Genomic DNA, 22826 nt, shown 5'->3' with positions numbered 1-22826 from the left:
TTCCCTTTCACTTTCCCTTCCCCTTTCCTTTCTCTTCCCCTTTCCTTTCCCTTCCCTCCCTTCCTTCTTCTTCTCTAGTTCTTTTAAGGGGTGAGGGTGTCTCACTGTGTCGCCCAGTCTGGAGTGCAGTGGCGTTATCATAGCTCAGTGCAGCCTCGACCTCCTGGGCTCAATCAATCCTCCCGCGTCGGCCTCTCAAACTACTGGGAATACAGGCGTGAGCCACCAAGCCTGGCCTAGAACATAAATTTAATATCAGGTAAATCTTATCAGAGATGCATACATGTAAGGTAGAAAGAGACTACGCGGTCTGCACAGAATTTTATACAAATGTATAGAGCAAAAAAGAAAAAAATTAAACTTCTCTGGATTCCATTGATTAAAAATTTAAAAAAATAAATAAAAAACTTCTTTGTCTTCGAGACGTTAAGAGGATGCACCTTCTTATAACCTTGCACCCTGCATATCCTGTGAGTGAGCCCAGAGCTACTTCCCTAGGAGCGTGCGTATTTACAGTTCCGAGGGTACGAAGGCCTCTATCTGCATTGCAGTAGAGGGACGGCCTGTTATCGGGCTTGTGAAATTGTCAAGAAGACAGCCTGGAGGGGACAGCCACCGCCCATGTCGGTAACCTTCCACTAGTCTCTGGGGTTAACAGCGTCACAGACAGGGACTTCTCCCTTGGAGCTTACATTCGAATATATTAATAACTCCAGAACGTGGTCAGTGGTCCGGGAGGAGGACGACCGCTTCCGGTAGGGCGGCCAGGAAAAGCCCCTGTGAAGAGGCGATCTTTGAGCTGAATTTTGGAGCTTTAATAAATACTTAAAGAGCGAACGGAACGAGCGATGCCTGACGTTCAATCAAGCGGTTGCCAAGGAGCTAAAGAGCGTCTCACTTTGGCTTCCGGATTGTTATGAACAGGAGGAAGGAGAAAAAAAACCCAGAATTGTTCGAGAATTGTGCTTTCGCGGCTCTCAGGCTGAAAACGGGGTTTCCACATTAGTTCCCATCGCCAGGGGCTGAAACGAAGCCCGGGATCCAGACATTAGGCGCCTGGGGCGGGAGCCTGCAGCGGGAGCCTGCAGCGGGAGCTTGCGGCGGGAGCCGGGCGAGGCAGCGGTGGGGCGGGGCTATGATGGGGCGGGGCTACGGAAGCCGAGCGGGCTCGAGGCGTTCGGCTGAGGAAGGGAGCGCACGCCGGCGGCGCGGAGGCCGGCTCTGCGCTTCGGGCCGCCCCCTCCCCCCATCCGGCTCACACCCGGCACTTACTTCGGCTGTCTCCGCTGCCCTCCAGCGGAGACGCAGCTCCTCAGGCGCCGGGCGGCATTTGTTGGGTCGGCGGCGTCAGGGATTCGCAGTGGCCTGTGGTCGGCGTCGTCCGGCCACTGGTGCGCCCCCGCGGCAGGCAGAGCTCACGCTCCTATCTCCCGGCTGGTCCGGCGTCTGGGCGCCGCGTCGACGGCGGCTCCGCAGGACGCGCAGACCGGGCCGCAGCCCATGCCCCGAGCGGACTGCATTATGAGGCACCTGCCTTACTTCTGCCGGGGCCAAGTGGTGCGGGGCTTCGGCCGCGGCTCCAAGCAGCTGGGCATCCCCACAGGTGAGAGCAGGGCGGCCAGAGTCTCCCGGGCCGGGTCACGTGGGGAGCGGGGAGAGACGGCAGCCGGGGACTTGGGACCGGGTCGTGGGGCCTCCGGACCGCGGGCAGAGAGCACACCCTTCCTCCTCCCGCATCCCCTTGTCTGTGGCGGAGGACCGTTGACTCGGTTGAGGGAGCTGGTCCCTGCTTCTGGCTCCGAGCTCCGCGGGGACGGGGTTGAGGGGTGGTGAGGGCCGGAAGCCCGAGATGAATCGCAGGATTCCCCCGTTCACGCCTCCTTGGCCAGCCAAGGTACAGTTGGTCAAGCATTGCGCTTGTCTTGCCCGTTAGAGACGTAACGTGGGCCAGAATGGCTGAACTCGCAAGCCGGGTCTAAGGTGGTTTTGTTTTTAATTTGTAATTATGTAATGTCCAAATGATAACATAGGTAGTTGAATGAGAGTCAGCTAACCTTCTTGGTCTGTCTACATTAATTTCAATAATCGAGACCTGACTGTAATTCATCCTTAGAAATACATGCCAGGGCTGCGTCTTGACTTGTTAAGTCAGCCTTGAGCTTGTGTATTTCAAAAATAAGAAGCTTTGGCCGGGCGTGGTGGCTCACGCCTGTAATCCCAGCACTTTCGGAGGCCGAGGCGGGCGGATCATCTGAGCTCAGGAGTTCGAGATCAGCCTGGCCAACATGGTAAAACCCCGTCTCTGCTAAAAATACAAAAATTAGCCGGGCATGGTGGCGCGTGCCTGTCATCCCAGCTACTCGGGAGCCTGAGGCAGGAGAATCGCTTGAACCCAGGAGACGGAGGCTGCAGTGAGGCGAGATCGTGCCACTGCCCTCCAGCCTGGGCGACAGAGTGAGACACCGTCTCAAAAAAAAAAAAAAAAGAAACTTTTCAGGTGATTCAGTACCTGGTTAGGAAAGAACAGATCTGAAAAAATCCATCTACTCTGATACTTGTTTTTTGCCTCCTACTCAAAGAGTATGGATTTTTTTTTTTTTTTTTTTTTTTTTTTGAGACGGAGTCTCGCTGTGTCTCCCAGGTTGGAGTGCAGTGGCGCGATCTCGGCTCACGGCAAGCTCCGCCTCCCAGGTTCATGCCATTCTCCTGCCTCAGCCTCCCAAGTAGCTGGGACTACAGGCGCCCGCCAACACGCCCGGCTAATTTTTTGTATTTTTAGTAGAAACGGGGTTTCACCGTGTTAGCCAAGATGGTCTCGATCTCCTGACCTCGTGATCCGCCCGTCTCGGCCTCCCAAAGTGCTAGGATTACAGGCGTGAGCCACCGCGCCCGGCCAAGAGTATGGATTTTTTTGGAGAGCTTTATATACTTACCTGGTACTTTATTCATAACCTATTCACATGAATAGGAGAGGGAAATCTGAGCCGGAAAATGGAAGGATGGGATTGATACTTATAGGCAAAGTTGTAGGAGTCTTGTGAATGTAATGATTTACATTAGCCTTGCATGTGATTTTTACAAATGTTTGTTTCTTATTATTATTTTGAGACAGAGTCTGGCTCTGCCACTCAGGCTGGAGTGCAGTGGTAGTGCGATCATAGCTTACTGCAGCCTCCATCTGCTGGGCTCAACTGACCCTCCTGCCTCAGCCTCTCTGGTAGCTTAGACTATAGGTGCAGGCCACCATCCCCAGCTAATTTTTTAATAGAGGTAAGATCTCACTATGTTACCCGGGCCGGTCTCAAACCCCAGAGCTCAACATGAGCCTCCTGCCTTGGCCTCTCAAAGTCCTAGAATTACAGACATGAGCCACTGCACTCGGCTACAGGCATTTAATACGAAATTTGTAAGACTCAAAATATTTTCTTCCGTTGTTTAGCTAATTTTCCTGAGCAAGTGGTAGATAATCTTCCAGCTGATATATCCACTGGTATTTACTATGGTTGGGCCAGTGTTGGAAGTGGAGATGTCCATAAGATGGTGGTGAGCATAGGATGGAACCCATATTACAAGAATACGAAGAAGTCTATGGTAAGCATTATATTTTGCTCTGTAACTGAAAATGGTATGATGACTTAGAATAATATATTACAGTATTCGTTACAGAAATAGCTTATCAGTGGTAATCACAACGTAGTTCAAATACTGGAATTTTGGGCAATCTCTGTCTTTTAATTGGAGGGTTTAATTCATTTACATTTAAAGTAATTTCTGATAAGGAGGGACATCTACTGTTTTGCTATTTGTTTTTTATATGCCTTATAACTTTTATGTCCCTCATTTCCTCTATTACTGCCTTTTGTGGTAGTGTGCTTTTTGTTTTGTTTTGTTTTGTAGTGACATTTTAATTCCTTTCTCATTGTTTTCTGTGTATTTCTATAGATACTGTCTTTGTGGTTACCATGGGGTTTATATTTAACATCCTGAAATTCTAAAAGTTTAATTTGAGTTTATACCAACTTAATTTCAATAGCATACAGAACTCAGAAATTGCATCTTTTTTTTTTTTTTTTTTAAAGATGGGGTCTCACTATGTTGCCCAGACTGAAGTGCAGTAGCTGTTCACAAGCCAGGTTGTAGCACACTGTAGCTTCAAACTCATGGGCTCAAGTAATCCTCCTCCAGCCTCCAGAGAGCTGGGACTATAGGTGCATGCCACTGTCTGCATCTGGCTCAGATTACATCCTTATACATTGTGGTACCCAATAACAAAGATTAATAATTGGTTTTTTTATGCATTTATTTTTTAAATTATGTAGAAAATAAAGAGTGGAGTTACAAACCAAAATTATAATACTGACTTGATAATTGCTGTCTGTGAAAGACTCACTTGACCAAAGATAAAAATGATTTAAAAGCCTGTTTCATAAAATTGAGCTTGCCACAATTAATGCACTTCATTCACCATTTACTTCATGCATCAATTGCTTGGTCACCCTCTTAAGATAAAACAGTTTACTACATGGATGGTGGATGGAGGATGGTGCTTATTGATACAGTCCCACATTGGTGCTTTTCTCTTTCCTTTTTAAACCACCTGAGGGTATACTTTTCTGCCCTACTATTTACAGGACCCCACAACTTCAGTGTTTTATCTGTTAGATTTGGCTGAATCTTTTGTCAGCTCAAATGTGTGGCAAAAACAAATTACAGTTAAGCTAAATTTTGTTCTGTGTGGAGTTAATAGAAGTGAAGTGTGTCACTGCTGGAAAACTACAGAGCTAAATGCTGGCGTAAGCAATAGTAATGACGCAGAAGTACTTAACATTTTGCTCAGTATTTCAGTTATTTTTCAGTATTAATGATTTGAAAATTATTTTTTGGAGACAAAACAATCGAAAGATCACAAAATACCATTCTGTTGAATGAGGAAGGAAAAGAAGGGGAGGGGACAATAGCCCATAACTAATTTGTCTTTAGCTACTTAGATAACAAAAATGTTACTATACAGCCAGTTAAGGAATGCCTTTTGAGTGTTAGGAAAAATTGAATTTGAAACATAGGCATATCTTATCAGTGGAAAATTGAACTTTTGCTTGCCTTTGCCAGTAACACACATCTGTGAAGTGCCTGTGCCAGACCTTTGCCCTTTAAAAAAAAAAAAAAAAGCGTTATCTTACTGACCTTAAATAAGTTCTTAGTAACACATCTAGATCCACTTCCTTTGTTGGAACTGTGTATTGTTGTATTACAAATTTCTTTCATTGTGTGTGTGTGTGTGGTTTTTTTTTTTTTTTCCTCAATGGTGTGTTGAAGAACAGAGTTTTGTTTTGTTTTGTATTTTCAGATAGGGTCTTGCTCTGTCACCCAAGCTGCAGTGCAGTGGTGCAATCTCAGCTCACTGCAGCCTCAACTTTCTGGGCTGAAGTGATCCTCCCATCACAGCCTCCCGAGTAGCTAGGACCACAGGCATGTGCCACCATGCTTGGCTATTTTTAAATTTTTTTATAGAGATGAGATTTCAGCATGTTACCCAGACTGGTCTCAAACTTTTGGGCTCAAGCAGTCCTCCTGCCTCAGCCTCCCAAAGTGCCAGGATTACAGGCATGGGCATGGCACCCAGCCCAGAGGTTCTTAATTTTAATACAATCCAGTTCAATTTTTTTTTTATAGTTAGTGCTTTATATAATCTGTTTCAGAAATCTTTGACTACTCCAAAGTCATGAAGATACTTGTCTGTGGTTTTTTTCTAAAAGTTTAATTGACTGACATATCTTCAAATTGACTTTTTTAGTATGGTATCTGATAGGGATTTAAATTAATATTTTTTTCCATATGGATGTAGAATTGACCCAGACTATTCATTGAAAATACCATGCTTTCACAACAGTGCTGTAGTGTCACCTGGGACATAAATCAAGTGACCTTATATGTGTGTGAGTCCAAAAATTCACATACATACTTGGTTTGCTTGTCTTATCATAGGTCTTGATACCTAGTTGTATAAGCCCTCTAGTTTTGTTCTCAAGATTTTCATGAATAATTTTGGTTTTTCCATATAAATTTTAGAATCACTTGTCAGTTTCTCCTATTTTAAAAAACCTGCTAGGATTTTGATTGGGGCAGCATTGAATTCGTAGATTACTTTGGGAAGTTTGCCATTTCTCTCAATAATGTCTTGTAATTGTCAGTGTCAGGGTCTTACATATTTTTTAAAATTATTTTTAAATTTTTTTTTGAGATGGAGTCTTCGCTCTGTCACCAAGGCTAGAGTGCTGGAGTGCAGTGGTGTGATCTTGGCTCACTGCAACCTCCACCTCCTGGGTTTGAGCAATTCTCCTGCCTCAGCCTCCTGAGTAGCTGGGACTATAGGCATGCGCCACCATGCCCAGCTAATTTTTGTGTTTTTAGTAGAGTACCGGGTTCCACCATGTTGGCCAAGCTGGTCTTGAACTCTTGACCTCAAGTGATCCTCCTGGCTCCGCCTCCCAAAGTGCTGGGATTACAGGCATGAACTACTGCACCCAACCAGTCTTACATATCTTAGTTTCTTTTTTATTACTCAAATGTTTACTGAAAAGAAAGAATATATTGGTTCATAGCCCCAAAGTCATGGGGCACTTTATGTATCTTCTAACTCAAGCCGCCCCCCACCCATTACAGACGAGAAAACTGAGCCCCGCGGAAGCTAGTTATACAGTTAACCAAGTGTGGGAACCCAGACTTTTGACTCTAAGTCAGTGCTCTTAACCACGGTACTGCCCAGATGATTTAGCTGAACTAGATTCTGAGGCACTTTCTACGTCATGCGGCATTTTGCTTTAACGTGCTGTGTACCCTTTTGCCACTTTACTCCCTGATCAGGAAGCTGCATGGCTCTCCTGCCCCTTCAGTCCTCAGCTCTGCCAAACTCTGAAGTTTCCATACATGTTGTGTGTCAGAGGTGTGCAAATGCTGACTGACCTTAACAACTAGTTGTTTAGTAGTAACATCTTTTAATACTTTGCTCATTCCCTCTTTGGTGTCCTGTTTTCTCACCTTGATAAGATACTTACTTCCTTGGATACGTGTCAGTTTTTTTGTTATTGTTTGTTTGTTCGTTTTTAAGTAACAGCAAATCATGCCAGACACTGCCACCTCACTCAGTTATGTTTACAAGATCCAAACAGGAGTGCTGGGAAAATTTAGGAAAAACTGCACTTAGATTTTAACCTGAATCTTTAAAAGTTTAAGGAGTGTTGATTGTTTCATTTAAATTAACTCACCATAAACATGAAGATATATTTCAGATTTCAGTACACTGTAGTCTGATAGCACTCTTTGTAACATTTCTTGACTATAGGAAACACATATCATGCATACCTTCAAAGAGGACTTCTATGGGGAAATCCTCAATGTGGCCATTGTTGGCTACCTGAGACCAGAAAAGAACTTTGATTCTTTAGGTAAGTTCTTATTTTGATCTTCTTAAATATTACTACTGCTACCACAGGTAACTCTACCACTACTACCAGTAATAATGATGGCAGGACAGATAATATTTGAGCATTTAATATATGCCAGGCACCGTTTTAAGTGCTTTACGTGAATTTATCTTCTTTCACCTGTGAGGGATTATTTTGCCTATTTCTCAGATGAGGAAATGGCACAGAGAGATTAAGTAACATTCTCAAAGTCACATAGTAAATAACGGAGTCTAGCTTTGAACCTAGCAGGCTGGCTGCTTCTCTCCAGCAGTATGAAGTTAATGAAATCTTTCAAAATGTGTGAAGTTTGAGATATAGTAAATCAGAGAACATTTGAAACATGTTACCAGGTATGTATTAGTGTAGTGTGATAGTTTTAACTCTGTTATAAAGTTTCTTTTACAAGTGTAAATACCAACCAAAAATAATAGTGAATGCTTTTTTCCTCCATTTGATATTTGCAGTGTACATTTATGCCTATGCCTTTCTCTTAAAATATAAGATTAGGGACATACCTTTGTTTGTTTGTTTGTTTGAGACAGAGTTTTGCTCTTTGTTACCCAGGCTGGAGTGCAGTGACGCCCCCTCTCACTGCAACCTCCACCTCCCAGGTTCAAGCGATTCTCCTGCCTCAGCCTCCTGAGTAGCTGGGATTACAGGCACCCACCATCACACCCCGCTAATTTTTGTAGTTTTAGTAGAGTCAGGTTTCACCATGCTGGCCAGGCTGGTCTCGAACTCCGGACTTCAGGTGATCTGCCCGCCTCAGCTTCCCAAAGTGCTGGGATTACAGGCATGAGCCACTGCCCCCGGCCTAGGGACATATCTTTTGTGTACCATTGACTTAGGCCTGGAAGGAGTGATGGAACAAACATTTATTGGGTATCTACCCTGTGCAGAGATACTGCCAGCCTGTGAGTTTTTAGGATTGGCTAAACAGAGTAGTAGTAAAAAGTATGTTAATGGTTTTTCATCATTTTTACCTGGTATATTCTCTCTGCAGAGTCACTTATTTCAGCAATTCAAGGTGATATTGAAGAAGCTAAGAAACGACTAGAGTTACCAGAACATTTGAAAATCAAAGAAGACAATTTCTTCCAGGTTTCTAAAAGCAAAATAATGAATGGCCACTGATGAAAAATTGTATTATTTATTCATTCACTGTTTTCTAGTGTTTCTGTGTTTATTACTGTTCAGCATCATCTTGGTTATATACTGAAAATCAAACACTTTACTACAGTTGTGAATTAGTTTAAACAGTACAATGTTGTTATCATATGCTTCAACTATTAAATTAAGCCCATCATATCATAGCACTAAAAAGATTGAGTTAAAAATAAGATTTAAAAAATATATATTGATTAAAATGTACCACTAGAAAGGTATTACATGTGTATAAGTATGGGTAAAAAGGCAAGTCACTAGTTTGAGATGAAAACTAAAATTTTCATGGTAAAATGCCAGCATGTATGTACTTGTATAGTGTGTACTTCTAAACAGAGAAGGCTTATAAAAGTAAATGCATTAAGGCCAAGTGCAGTGGCTCACACTGGTAATCCCAGCACTTTGGGAGGCCGAGGTGGGAGGATTGCTTGAGCTCATGAGTTCAAGACCAGTCTGGGCAACATAGCGAGACTCCATCTCTGTAAATAAAAAAAAAGGAAATGCATTAAATAGAAGGTTGATAGTTTATCATAAACCTGCGGGGAAGAAACTCAGACTTTCTATTTTTGATATTTTGTGCATTAATACATTACAAACATGAAGATGTTTGTAAAGTTTTGTTTTAGTCATTTTCTTTGCAGTCACATCATTGTACCACCTTCATTATTGTATAGAGCTGCTTCAATTCTGAGTCCTCTGGACTTCCCCTGCCTATCTGTTTGTTGTTGTTGTTGAAGACAGTAAAATAAGTGTTTTCAAATCTATATGTCTCCTTTTTGTTGGATAATGTTTCTTCTTTTTAATGGTAAATATTCTTGTTCTTCAACATTTTTCTTTGGTTCTTTTTTCCTTTTTTAGGAAAAACAAAACAACAGACTTCATCCTTAGGTTTTCTCAAGATTTAAGTGAACACATTTACACATATCAATTTCTTAAAGAACACAAAATGTTTCCTCCCTAGCAAAACTATTTAAGAGCCAATTAAACTATGAAATAGTTATAAAATTATTTTTAATATTTAAGGCCTTGAAATTATATTCCAAGGCAAATCTAAATGGGTGTAGTTGTATATGCACGATGTAATTTAATGCTAAAGAGTACTTACAGCTTGAGGGAAAAGCATAAAGTTTTAGTTAAATAGCCTTCATACTGTGGATTTTTCCTCCTACTAACTAATATGTGGGAAATTAAGATTACAGATGCTTTGGGCCCCCTCAAACAGTACATTGCTACAGTTCACTGTAGCAACAGATTTGGTGGTGATGGGGGGATAGAGGTAGAAGCAGATAGAAGGTAATTTTAAAGTTAATTTATTATGAATCATTTTCCCCTAATCTGCATAAATGAATTAGAACTGATTTTAATAAAAATATTTTGTGTAAAAAGTACTCAGAAAAACATCTAAAGCTGTTGGAGAAGAGGGACTCATATAAATAGTTGGATTGTGTTTTGCTTTTTATTTCTTTATAAAAATATGTCAAAAACAGTTTTTAATTTTAGAAATCTTATACTTGAAAGAAGCCTCAATTATCAGTGGCTTTATGAAGTAAAGTTAAAAACAAACATAGGAAATGTGAAAATATTTGTGTTTGTTTTGTCTGACTAGCTTGCTGCTAAATGCTATCTTTAGGTGTGTGAAAGTTCTTTGATATGTTATTGTCCTTTTACATCTTGTTAAATAGCCATTGCTTTTGAGAATCAGATAGTGTGTTGTTTAGGGGTTAATTGTGTCTATATTTTTCAAAAACTTTTATATTATGTATTATAAGAAGTTACAGTAGTACCATTTTGATTAGTCTGAATGTTTTCAGGCCTTGAAATAAATTTTGACTAAGTGATATTTTTTCTTCCCCTGTGTCAGCTTGAATCTTACTTTATGTATTTCGAATTTGTTGGCTGATTGCTACTCTAAGTGTGTGAAGTTGCCTGAAGAGCAAGATATAGGTGGCAGCTGTAGTTCTACAACAAAGGGCCTTGCCTTCAGGATCCCCTGTGTTTTATGCCTGCAACACAGTGACTGAGGTTTATTTGGAGAGCAATCACAGGGCATCACTACTAAAGTCCACTTCCTGAGAGTAAGGGTTCCTGTTACATTTTGGAGATAGAAGAGCCAGAAGAGTATAGATAGGTCTGGGTTCCCTTGCATAACTCCTGCCCCAAAACAGAGTTCTGTAACCTTCTTGTCTTTTGCCACCAACCCCATAAGCAGCAACTTAGAACTCGTTTGCCTTTCTCTGTTGCATGCTGGTACTCTTTGAACAGTCATCCCCAGAACTCTCATCTTCCTCAACTATGGAGGCTTACAAGCCTGCAGTTAGAGCTTATCATGATACATGATTCTGATTGGGAGATGGAAGTGGAAGTCTGGTCTTCAGAGATGGAGCCAAGAAACAAACCTATTCTGCCAAAAAAGATGCCAGAAACAAATTGTAAAATAAACTCTACAGAGATGGCAGATCCAGGGTTATCAGATATAGAATTTGAAATGACTGTTTAATATGTGTAATGAAGTAAAAGAGTAACAAAAATGGTAAAATGGCAAGGTGTTGTATAAAAATTGGGCAGCTGGGTGCTGTGGCATGTGCCTATAATCCTAGCTATTTGGGAGGCTGAAGCAGGAGGATTACTTGAGGCCAGAAATTCAAGGCTGTAGTGTGCTGTTATGGGTACTTGTAACTAGCCACTGCACTCCAGCCTGGGCAACATAGTAAGATCCTGTCTCTATTAACATTTAAAGTAAAGTAAAAATTGGGCAGATAATTGAGAATTGTCCGAAATATATAGTTATAAAGAAAAATTGAAATTAAAAAGTCAATGGATGGGTTAAATACATATTAAACAACAAGAGAATTGGTGAACTATGAGACTTAAGTCTGTGACTGTGCTGTCAGCTCCAAATTCACCATTGATACTCTGATGTCGCTGTGACTCTACATTTCTTTGACAATTGGCTTCCTTTTAGGTCAGGTCATAAATGGAATTTGAACCCCAGCTTGTCATTTCTCAGGTAGCTCAGTAAGTCCCTGGACCTACCCTGTGCTTATTTTTTGTTCCCACGTGTATATTTGAGATAGACATACTTGACTATTGACAGAATTTCCACTTAGCTTCCCTGACCATTACAAGGGCCAAGTAGAAGCCAGGATAGTAAACCACAACAATGCTACATCTCCAGGAAAATTGGAGAGGTCATCATCAAAAATCCGGAAAGATTAGCTGGGTGTGGTGTGGTGTGGTGGGCCTGTGGTTCCAGCTATTCGGTAAACTGAGGTGGGAGAATAGCTTGAGCTCCGGAGTTCAAGACTGCAGTATGCTCTAATCATGCCCGTGAATAGCCACTGCACTCCAGTTTGGACAACAAAGGGAGACCCTGTCTCAAAAAAAAAAAAAAAAGCTGAAAGTTTGAGGATAGAGGCTGCTATTATATCTGTTTAGCCTGCACAGAAATTTGCTAAATCTTGGAGAATGACTATTATCAGCTAATCAAGTGATGATTTCAATTGCAGCTATTGTCTGCGATATGTAAAAGTATCAGCAAATGTCTAAGGACTGCTATAAAGAACATTCTGAACACAATGCAATGGAGAAAGAAATTAGGCATAAAAATACAAAAATGTCACAATGTAAAGCTATTTTGTAATGAATGATAATATGTGACAAACATTTGCAGAATGCAGCTAACACTTAAAAGATTTATAGTTTTAAATACTATTAGACAAAGAAGATTGAAGATGAGTCATGATCTAAGCTTTCATCTCAAAAAGCTAGAAAAAGAACAGTAAAAGAAACCAGACGCCTCACAAAAACACGTATGTGTATAAATTTCAAGAACAGGCAAAAATCATCTACAGCTGGGGTCCCCAACCCCAGACCATGGATTGGTACCATGGCCACGGATTAGTACATTAGGAAGTGGGCCATATAGCAGGAGGTAAGCCGCTGGCGAGTGAGCATTACCACCTGATCTGGTTAGGCTTTGTGTCCCCACCCAAATCTCATCTTGAATTATAATCCCCATAATCCCCACGTGTCAAGGAAGAGAACAGGGGAATCATGGGGGAAGCCACCAGCCATGTGGAACTGAGTCAATTAAACCTCTTTCCTTTATAAATTTCCCAGTCTCAGGCAGTTCTTTATAGCAGTGTGAGAATGGATTAATACACCACCTGAGCTCCGCCTCCTGTCACATCAGCGGGGGCATTAGATTCCCAGGAGCGCGAAGCCTGTTGTGAACTATGCATGCGAGGGATCTAGGTTGCTCACTCCTTATAATAATCCAATGAAGTGGAAGAATGTCATCTGGAAACCATCCCCACGACCCGTCCATGAAAAAATTGTCTTCCAGGAAACTGGTCCTTGGTGCCAAAAAGGTTGGGGACCACTGATCTACAGCAATAAAGGTCAGGTTGATTCTTTAGGATGGGGTTGACAGGAGGATCATAAGGGTGTTGGGAACTTGTTTTACTCTCCTATTTCTAGACTGGGGCAATGGTTGCCTAGTGTGCTCACTTTGAAAACTCATCAAGCTTTATCCTTGTGTACAGACAAATAACAATGTTCTATGTAGGCCGGGCGCCGTGGCTTACATCTGTAATCCTAGCACTTTGGGAGGCTGAGGTGGGTGGATCACATGAGGTCAAGAGTTCAAGACCAGCCTGGCCAACATGGTGAAACTCTGTCTACTAAAAATACAAAAATTAGCCAGACACAGTGGCTCACACATCTGTAATCCTAGTACTTTGGGAGGCTGAGGCAGTGGATCACTTGAGGCCAGGAGTTCAAGACCAGCTTGGCCAGCATGGCGAAACCACTGCCTCTACTAAAAATACGAAAATTAGCCAGGCATGGTGGTGCATGCCTGTAATCCCAGTTACTTTAGAGGCTGAGGCATGAGAATCGCTTGAATCTGGGAGGTGGAGGTTGCAGTGAGTCAAGATCGTGCTACTGCACTCCAGCCTAGGTGACAGAGTCTCAAAAAAAAAAAAAAGTTAATTATGTATTTCGAGAGTGTTCAGAAAGTTGGGAAACATGGGATGAACTTTTTTCTTTACATCTTCCATATTGTATATTCTTTTACTTAGTAGCAAAAGATCGAATGCTTTTTTAACCTCATTTATTTGTGGGCAGAACACTTAAAATCTACTCTCTTAGCAACCAGGGTGAACTTTTTTTTTTTTTTAAGACGTAGTCTCGCTGTGTTGCCCAGGCTGGAATGCAATGGCGCAATCTTGGCTCACTGCAACCTCTGCCTCCCGGGTTCAAGCAATTCTTCTGCCTCAGCTTCCTGAATAGATGGGATTACAGGCACCTGCCACCACACCTGTCTAATTTTTGTATTTTTAGTAGAGACGGGGTTTCACCATGTTAGCCAGGCTGGTCTCAAACTCCCGACCTCAGGGGATCCACCTGCCTCGGCCTCCAAAAGTGTTGGGATTACAGGCGTAAACCACCGTGCTCGGCCAGCTTATTTTTAAACGGAATATTGTATTTGCAAATTTCATGCCCAGTATGTTTTCATTAGGTTTTTAGACATCTTTTTAGGTAAAGTACTTCTAAATTTAATGAGCCCAACTATTAATGTGGAAAAAACCCACACACATACTCTATAGAGCATTTCTTTACTTGCATCAATAAATACTTATAGAGCACTTCATCAATAAATACTGTAAATGCCACATGTGTCTAGTGGCCACTGTATTAGACAATACAACTATGAGGGTCTGTAAGTCTGGAAACAGGAGATAGTAAATTGTACTTTTTTTTTCAGATTAACAATTGGACTCACTGCTTTAATTTTGAGCAGTTTCATCTGAAAATGTATTGAGCATTTTACCTGAAAATATAACTACATTCTGACTAAACTTTTTTTTTTTTTAATCTGAAGCGGAGAAATGCAGTCCATAGTGTATCTCTATCTTGATTGTAGGAAGCTTAGGGCTAAATTAGTTCAGTCACAGTAACTATAATTACTTAGAACCGTGATTTTCAAAACGTTCTCCAAAGAGCCCTGGGGCCTCACAGAAGTGTCTTGGTGATGAGCAAGCAAAGGGGTCTCTGCCCCTTCCCAACCTTAAGACAGCAATATTTTTCATTTGTTCGTTTGTTTTAAATTTGTTTAGAGATGGGATCTCGCTCTGTTGCCCATACTGGTGTGCAGTGGCGTGATCATAGCTCACTGCAGCCTAGAACTCCTGGGCTCAAGGGATCCTCGCGCCTTAGCCTTCCCAGTAGCTGGGACTACACGTACGTGCCACTGTGCTCAGCATTTTTTGTTGTTGTTGTTTTTTAAGAGTCAGGGTCTTCCTCTGTCACCCAGGCTGGAGTGCAGTGACATGATCATGGCTCATTGCAGCCTCAAATTCCTGGCATCAAGTGATCCTCCTGCCTCAGTCTCCCAAGGAGCTGAAATCACAGGCCTGGATCATTGCGCCTGGCTTGTGCAGCACTCTCAATTGTTTTATTTTTATTCATTTACTTATTCTCACCCATGGAATCAGGTCACACTAATTGTTTTATATATGGGTTCCTTAGAAGACTTCATTGCGTAAAAAGGACTCCAATGCTAAGAAATACTAGGTAACTTCTGCTTGGTTTGATTATTTACACTTCCTTCCTCCTCCCTCACGGTTCACATTCTCTATTTTCACATCAACAACATACACATAATAGGCAGCGCCTCAAGCACTTTTCTGGAAGCAGTCCATGTCAATCCTAGGAGTCACCACCTCTAGGGCACTGAGCGGATTCCCAGGCGTGTGTTCTGCTTGGCTCCAAGTAAACATATACCAGCTGCTAACCACAAGTCAGTCATGGGAATTTCAGGCTCATTTCAGAGGCCCTTTAGGTCTTTCTGAGCCTTCAAAATATTTTCTGGGGTTGCCCAGGGAGTTGTTTTGCTTACCGATTTGAGGATATTTCAAATTTATTAATGGCTCCTCATCTAGTACAGAATTTCTGTCAAATGAAGTTTTTGTTTTATTTTACATTTTATCTCCTGAAATCAACAAAACTTAAGATTCTGAGCTTCCCAGCATATTTCAAAACCAGACTTTTCCCCTGGCCCTTCATCTGACCAGCTGATTTATTCGGTTCTCTACTATTTTCTGTGCACTTGGTTTGAGTATGTTTTTGAAATTTTAGAAGATGGAAGGCAATGTTACCTTGGATTCTTTGCTCTTTTGGAAAGTTTATTTTCTTCCTTTTTAGACAGTTTTCCTTTTTAGACAGTCTTGCTTTGTTATTGCAACAGCTTAACTACATTGAAGATACCTCGTTCTTTGTAACATTTTAAAAGATAAGCAGAGATAACTAGATGCACATTGAACATTCAAAAGAAAAAAAATTTTTTAAAAAGAAAAATGAGGCCAGCATGGTGGTTCTCGCCTATAGTCCCAGCATTTTGGGAGGCAGAGGTGGGAGGATCACTTGATCCTGGAGTTCAAGGACAGCCTGGGCAACATGGTGAAGCCCTGTCTCCACAAAAAATACAAAAATTAGCTGGGTGTGGCGGTGTGTGCCTGTGGTCCCAGCTACTCCAGAGGCTGAGGTGGGAGGATAGCTTCAGTCTAGGAGGTAGAGGCTGCAATGAGCCATAATTGCATCATTGCATTCCAGACTGCAGACTGGGTGACAGAGTGTGACTCTGTCTCAAAAAAGAAAAAGAAAAAAAAGAAAACCAGAAAAAAAAATTAGGTCCCCATGTTTCACTGTAGAGATTCAACAGGTGAGAGAGTATATTTTCTCCATTTCATCTACTGAACTGGTAAATTTCAGCAGTTGTAGCAGCAAGAATTTCAACGTGCTTTTCTTTATATCACTTCATTGTTCATCACAATACATCTGAACCATCTAGCTAGATGTCACTGTTACTGCATTTCAGAAGAAACTGAAAGTCAAAGATAAACTGAGACCAACTCAAACGGTGTAGCCAATATACCTCAGAGCTAAGCGTCAAATCTTAGTCTTCAGCTTAGATTCAGAGGGACATAATCTTAGTAGAATCAGGCTTAGCTGCCATGCCCTGGAGTTGTGAACATCTGGGACTCGGGTCCCTGTGAGCTGTGGATGCTGGAGGGTAAGTGAGGACGATCTGCAGGCCCACCAGTACAGCTTCTGTAGGACATGTCAGTTCATCCTTTGCTTGGCTCTTGCCGCTGCTAGCTGGATTGTTTCAGGCACCAGGATAAAGTTAGCAAAGTTGGAGATCAACCTTTTAGCAGAGGCAGCAAAAAGGCAGAAACTTCATAGACACATAAGCCCTAATCAACTTGATACACTGTGGACAGGAACAAAGTCTCTGAGCCTGGAGGAATTGGGATGTAACAAGGATCCAGAACACAGACTGGACCAGAATAGTCAACTAATGTCAGGAGAGAATAAGCTTAAATCTAAGCCCCTGGCAAGCTTCTTGGCCTACCTGTTGTTATTCCTTTGACTCATAGCTATCTTTTGTTCCCTGTAGAGTTTTACCACACCTGGACTCTCCATAGCAAGCTCATGTTCCCTAGTAATCCCCAAATTCTGATTGCTTATCCAGATTCCAAGCCTTGGCTCATTTCTTCCCATTCCCTCCACTTATGCCTACCCATCTGTAAGATGATGCGAATATGGAGCCCTTCATTTCTTCATACTTTTGGAAGAGGCTGCCCAGGGTAAAATCTTTGTAATAGATGCAAATTGATACACATTCCGAGTCCTAGAAAATCCAGGTCATGCTAAAAGATTGTGAAACCCTTTCTGCCCATAACTAATTTCAATTTATAAGGGAGTGGAGTTGAAGAGGGGAGGGAGGAAGAATTCCTTTGGAGATATCAGTGTGCTCCGCCTATATCCCCTTTAAGTATCAATCAGGGAGCTTGACTTGTGTCCCCCTAGCTTAGGAGGTGGGACATAAGAATTGTATGAGAAGTTGTGGCTGGATTGGCCTTAGAGAGCACAGCAGGAAGAGAGAAGGCAGCACTTTCATCCTCTCTGTAGGGGGTTGAGGGTGGACAAAGATGCATGCTTCCCATGGACCAGGTCTGCAGATATGACTGGAGTCATATTTGCAGAAGATTCCATTCAAGATGGCAGCCTGGAGAGGTAAAGTGACCCAGAAGAGGGACAGATGAAAGACTTCCAGAAGCTCAGGGTCTGAAATGCTTCTTGGAGGCAGTCTGCTAAAGGAGGCATCGGGCATACTACAGACATTGCAATTGAATTGCCCCAAAAGGGAAAGTTCAGAAAGAGAATATGTTTTCATCACAGCAAGCTCAGAGTCAGCCACGTAGGGTTGGGTTCTCTTCCCTAATCTAGAGTTTCTCAAACTATATACTGTGAGATCCAATTAGTGGATTTTGGTCATCTTTTAAAAAATAATAATAAACTAGAATGCATTGGAAAATATATTGGTTGGATAAATATTGTTTCCTGAAACTTTTGCTTCAGTTTTATAAATAAGTGTTGGTGTAAATTTTATTTTTTACTGTGAATGTGGTCCAAAAAAGTGAAAAGTTCCTGTTTTAATTTGTTCTCTCTGTGCTTGGTTTTGGAGGGATTAGGCAGCTGCAATACGGGAGATCAAGATCAAGGCCTCTGGAGCCAGGCAAGTTATTTTACCTCTTTGTGGTTTAGTGTCTTATCCATAAAACCCGGATAACAATAGTGCCTACCTCATAGGGTTGTTAGGATGATTAAAAGGATGAAACTATCTGATCCATGCAAAGTGCTTCTAATGGTACCTAAAAAACAGTATGTGCTTCACAAATGCCAATTGTTTTTGTGGTGCTGGAGATTTTTTTTTATCATGGCCAAAGATAACAATGTGATTTTAAAGACACAGTAAATTCTTCCCTAAATTATGTGCACAGTCCAGTTTTGTTCAGGTCAAGACAATGATTTCTGTGAGCAAATACATACTCCTTAAATATTTATGGAGTAGCTATTGTATGCTGGCATTCTGCTATGTGCTAGGGGTACAGAGTGGAATAAAATAATATCCCTGACCTTGAAGAATATACAGTCTCCAAAAGAAATTCCAATTTATTTGACTTTATCTTCATCACCCCCATGTGGTGCCTGGCATATTGTAGGTCCCTAGGGAATAGATGTTTGTTTGTTTGTTTGTTTGTTTAAGAGACAAGGTCTTGCTCTGTCACCCAGACTGGAGTGCAGTGGCGGGATCGTAGCTCACTACAGCCTCCAACTCCTGAACTCAAGCAATCCTCCCACCTCAGCCTCCCAAGTAGCTGGGACCACAGGTGTGCACCACCATGCTTAGCTAGTTTTTAATTTTTTTGTAAAGATGGGATCTCCCTATGTTACTCACCTGGTTTTGAATGCCTGGACTCAAGCGATCCTCCCCGCTCAGTCTCCCAAAGTGCTGGGATTACAGGTGTGAGCCACCACACCTGGCCTCTAGAAAATATATATTGAGTGCATTTTGTTGGAAGGAATCATTAGCTCTCTTTACCTCAGCCAGATGCAGTAAATAAGGGAGCCTCTTATCATGTCATCTTTTCTTTTTTGAGATGGAGTTTATCTCTTGTTGCCCAAGCTGGAGTGCAATGGTGCGATCTCAGCTCACCACAACCTCCGTCTCCTCGGTTCAAGCAATTCTCCTGCCTCAGCCTCCCGAGTAGCTGGGATTACAGGCACACACCACCACGCCCGCCTAATTTTTTGTATTTTTAGTAGAGACGGGGTTTCTCCACGTTGGTCAGGCTGGTCTCAAACTCCCGACCTCAGGTGATCTGCCCACCTTGGCCTTCCAAAGCATGTCATCTTTTCTAGTACATTTGAGATGTGGAGGAAAGAACAGCAGCATCGGAGACTTTTTCTGTAAATGCCAAAGGTTTCCAAAAGTCTACATTTGAAGAAAGATGAATTTGCTCTTGTAGACATCCTCTGGTGTCTCCTTTATACTGTTTATTGAAAAAAGTTTCTAGGGAAGGAAAAAGAAAGGAAACAGATGGCTCCAAATGACAGAGCAGAATCTTACGATTTCTTCTCTCTTTGCTGCTTGGAGCAGCTGAGAAGCCAGCAGGAAAGAAAAGCAGGGATGTTGTGTGTCCTCCTGAATCATTCATCACCTCCTTCCTCCACTCCAGCATTCCCAGTCCCTCAGCTATGTAAACAGAGCTCTGACATCACAGCCCAGGGAGGTCAGGCAGGGTGAGTAGGGCCAACACTTCCTCCCACACCCTGCTGTTCAAAGCATTGCAGACTTCCAAGCAGGTTGCATGGGAAATTAACCAATTCACAGGGTGGTTTTGTTTTTGTTTTTGTTTTTGTTTTTGTTTTAGCACAGAGGGAGTAAGAACCAGAAAAGAAATGGAAAAAAAAAAAAAGGCTGATTTGTGATTTGGGACAATAAAGCCATCCCTAACCTTGCTTTGGAAAGAGTATAGAGCTGTAGGCTGTAGAGTGACAACACTAGTGCGGCCCAGGGTCAGAATGTGGGCGCGTCTCCTAAAAGGGCCAAGAACTACCATTAGAAAGGGCAACAGTAAAAACTGACACTTAATTGTCGTGTGCATTTACACGTTTATAACGCACAAAGCATACCCGTATATATTATGTCAAATGAGTTGGCCGGTGTCACGTGGAGCTGAAATGGGAATGACAATATCCTGGACTTGAAGACCAGCTTGCTTTTAATTAAGCTTTTCATGTCTGAAATTCTTCCTCTTCCATATCAGGCCATCTTCCTCAGTGCTTACATGATTTGTAGATCTTAAAGAGCTGTTCTCCTCCCCTCAAAGCTACCACAGCCCAGGGAGGTCAGGCAGGGTGAGTTTGGTATCTAAATTCTTTGATCCACTTGTGGGTGGAGGTAGATGCAGTAGCTGATGCATTTTGCAAGCTGATCAGTGCTGTGAGTATATCGAATATCAGGGTCAGCTCTGTGGGTGTGCCCTGTGGCCAATCAACAACACAGGGCCTCATGCTTATTTTTAGTTTTTGAGACAGGGTCTCACTTTGTCACCTAGGCTGGAGTGCAGTGGCACAATCTTGACTCACTGCAGCCTTGACCTCCTGGGCTCAAAGGATCCTCCCACCTCAGCCTCACAAATAGCTGGGGCTACAGGTGCCCACCATCCCATTCAGTTAATTTTTGTAGTTTTTGTAGAGACGGGATTTCACCATGTTGCCCAGGCTGGTCTTGAACTCCTGAGCTCAAGGGATCCGCCCACCTCAGCCTCCCAGAATGTTGGGACTACAGGTGTGCACCACCATGCCTGACCAGGGCCTGGGGCTTATATGGGTCCCATGTGCTGCTGCTGCCATCTTGAAATTTGTAATATTTTTACACTGGACACCACAAATTATGTTGCCACTACCAATTGACTTCATTCGTTTTCTGAGAAGCCAAATCCAGATGGTTGGTCTGAGAATATTGTTTGATTTCTCCCAGTTTCTGCAGTATAAGTGGCGCATGCCTACCTAGGACAGATAACAGGTGAACAAGGAAATAATTACATTGGTGTAGCAACTTATAGTTTATGACAGACTTTCATGTGCATAATCTTTAACCCTCACGAACAAATGTCAGGAGACAAGTCTATTTAAGGTAATCAGAAACCCATCTATAGGAGATTAAATTGATTTGATAGGCAAACATCTCTTTAAAAGTGAAAATCAGCAGAAAAACAGGACAAAAAATTATCCAGATGTTACACAGCTGTGCTGCAAAGGAAGTTACAAAGTCAATAAAGGACTCAGTGTGGAGTTTAGCCAAAGGGATCATGCGGAATAAAAATTCCAATCACAAGCCAAGGAAGAGAGAGATATTGTTCTTGGAGCAACTTAGAGCATCAGTCACAAAGATCCCTCATGGTTGCTCACAGCCCAGGGATATACATCATAGAGTCCAGCTGAGAACTCCTTTGTCAAGGATTCTGCCTTTGACTCATCACTTCTTGATTAGCAGTTTGATTTGGTTTCTGTGTCCCTTTTTGTTTTTTAAATCAACAGATCAATACTGAAAAGAGGGTTTAAGCCACCTTTATAAGCTTGTTGGCCTGAGACCTAGACTCTCAAATCCAGACCAAATACAACCTTTTGACAACCCGGCAACACCCAGTCTGTGGTTTCTGATTTGCTTCCACCTGGTTGTCTGACCTAATCTCCTGACTCTGCCTGCCCCAGTTGCACAACTACGGTTCTGATCTGAAGTCTAAAGTCCAGGCTGCTGCTGCTTTTGGCAAGGCACTGGCTGGCTGAATTTCCCTGCGGGAACACAATCTATTGCAACTTTGTCCCTAACTCACAGCCATTTGAGGACAGAATGAGACAAAGAAGGATGCCTTCATGACTTTTCACCTCTGTGGTGCAGATATGCTCACTTTTCCAACTCTTTTCTCAGGGCACTCTTCAAATCCTGCATCCTAAGGGGTTTTCTCCATGCATTCAAAGTAAAACTGACCTAGAAGAAAGACTGGATCATTGTTCTCCCTCCTTTTCCAATGTCCTCAGCATACTCCTAAGATTACCTGTGGCATTGCAGCCAAACTTGAACATTCAAGTTTTTCACAACTTGGAGAGAAAGGAGAGGTTCATTGTAGAAGCATGCATTCTTTTGGATGATCAAGGTATAAATGGGATTTCTATCAAGAGACTATCCTGCTGGGATGCAGCTATGGTTGCTTTATGGAGAGGGAAAAGCTGTAGGGGAGATAAAAACATTTCACCAGAGGTCAAGTACTTGGCCAGTGTATTTATAGATCTTCTGGCCCTTTAACCAAAACTTGATGACTTGAGTCAAGAATGTATTTTATTTTCTCCTGGTTCAGAAGCAAATCACTTTGGGTTTCTGAAAGAGCAGTCTTTTTGTTTCTCTGTCTGCTGAGAAATCAAGTTAGAAAATCCAGTTAATGATCTAGTTACTTAAAACCACTCATTAGAGTGTAATTGCTTTTTGGAGGAAAAAAGGAAGGTCTTGTTAAAAAGAGCTGAGTGGGTGTGTCTTTGGTTCCAGATTAAGTTTATAGAGAAGTCAAATCTACTTTTCTCTCTCTTATGTAATCTTGCTTCACAAATCCTGTCAAAACAGATTCACAGAAGGAAGATTATTAACAAGCTACACAGCTACTAAAATGATATGGGAGGGGTGAGGGAAAATGAACAATTATTGAACCCCTTCTGCATACCAGGAGTATTGATGGTGGGATCTCATTCCTCACAGCAACCTTGGGAGGTCAGGAATGCAAGTTTTCC

General features: G+C 42.2%; 2 protein-coding genes across 5 annotated transcripts in view; one reads left to right on the top strand and one right to left on the bottom strand.

The window, feature by feature from the left end:
* Positions 1-1760, bottom strand: part of GCNT1 (glucosaminyl (N-acetyl) transferase 1) — a 114694-nt gene extending 112934 nt beyond the window's left edge. Inside the window, exons 1-2 of one of the 4 annotated variants that reach the window (XM_054657824.2) lie at positions 1273-1760; positions 106-236 (exon numbers count right to left, since the gene is read on the bottom strand). The gene's annotated coding sequence lies outside the window, so the exon portion shown is untranslated. Of the gene's footprint in view, positions 1-105; positions 237-692; positions 1136-1272 lie in introns of those variants that run through there. The other 3 variants (XM_054657823.2, XM_054657825.2, XM_054657822.2) reach the window with 3 other exon arrangements.
* On the top strand, positions 1176-10470 carry RFK (riboflavin kinase). Its single transcript, XM_016960973.4, has 4 exons — positions 1176-1603; positions 3440-3591; positions 7343-7445; positions 8470-10470. The coding sequence occupies exons 1-4, from the start codon at positions 1501-1503 to the stop codon at positions 8598-8600; spliced, it is 489 nt and encodes a 162-aa protein (XP_016816462.1). The 5' UTR covers positions 1176-1500; the 3' UTR covers positions 8601-10470.
* Positions 10471-22826: the final 12356 nt, after the last annotated feature.

Source organism: Pan troglodytes, chromosome 11 (assembly GCF_028858775.2).
Source record: "Pan troglodytes isolate AG18354 chromosome 11, NHGRI_mPanTro3-v2.0_pri, whole genome shotgun sequence".
Classification (NCBI taxonomy): domain Eukaryota; kingdom Metazoa; phylum Chordata; class Mammalia; order Primates; family Hominidae; genus Pan; species Pan troglodytes.
The sequence above is the reverse complement of the archived record's forward strand: the minus strand, read 5'-3'. Positions and strand labels throughout refer to the sequence as shown.

Excerpts from the sequence above, each read along its gene's own strand:
- RFK (XM_016960973.4), top strand. The coding sequence starts at position 1,501 with ATGCCCCGAGCGGACTGCATTATGAGGCACCTGCCTTACTTCTGCCGG. Across the intron at positions 1,604-3,439 it reads GCAGCTGGGCATCCCCACAG|CTAATTTTCCTGAGCAAGTG; the intron begins GTGAGAGCAGGG and ends TCCGTTGTTTAG. Across the intron at positions 7,446-8,469 it reads AAAGAACTTTGATTCTTTAG|AGTCACTTATTTCAGCAATT; the intron begins GTAAGTTCTTAT and ends TTCTCTCTGCAG.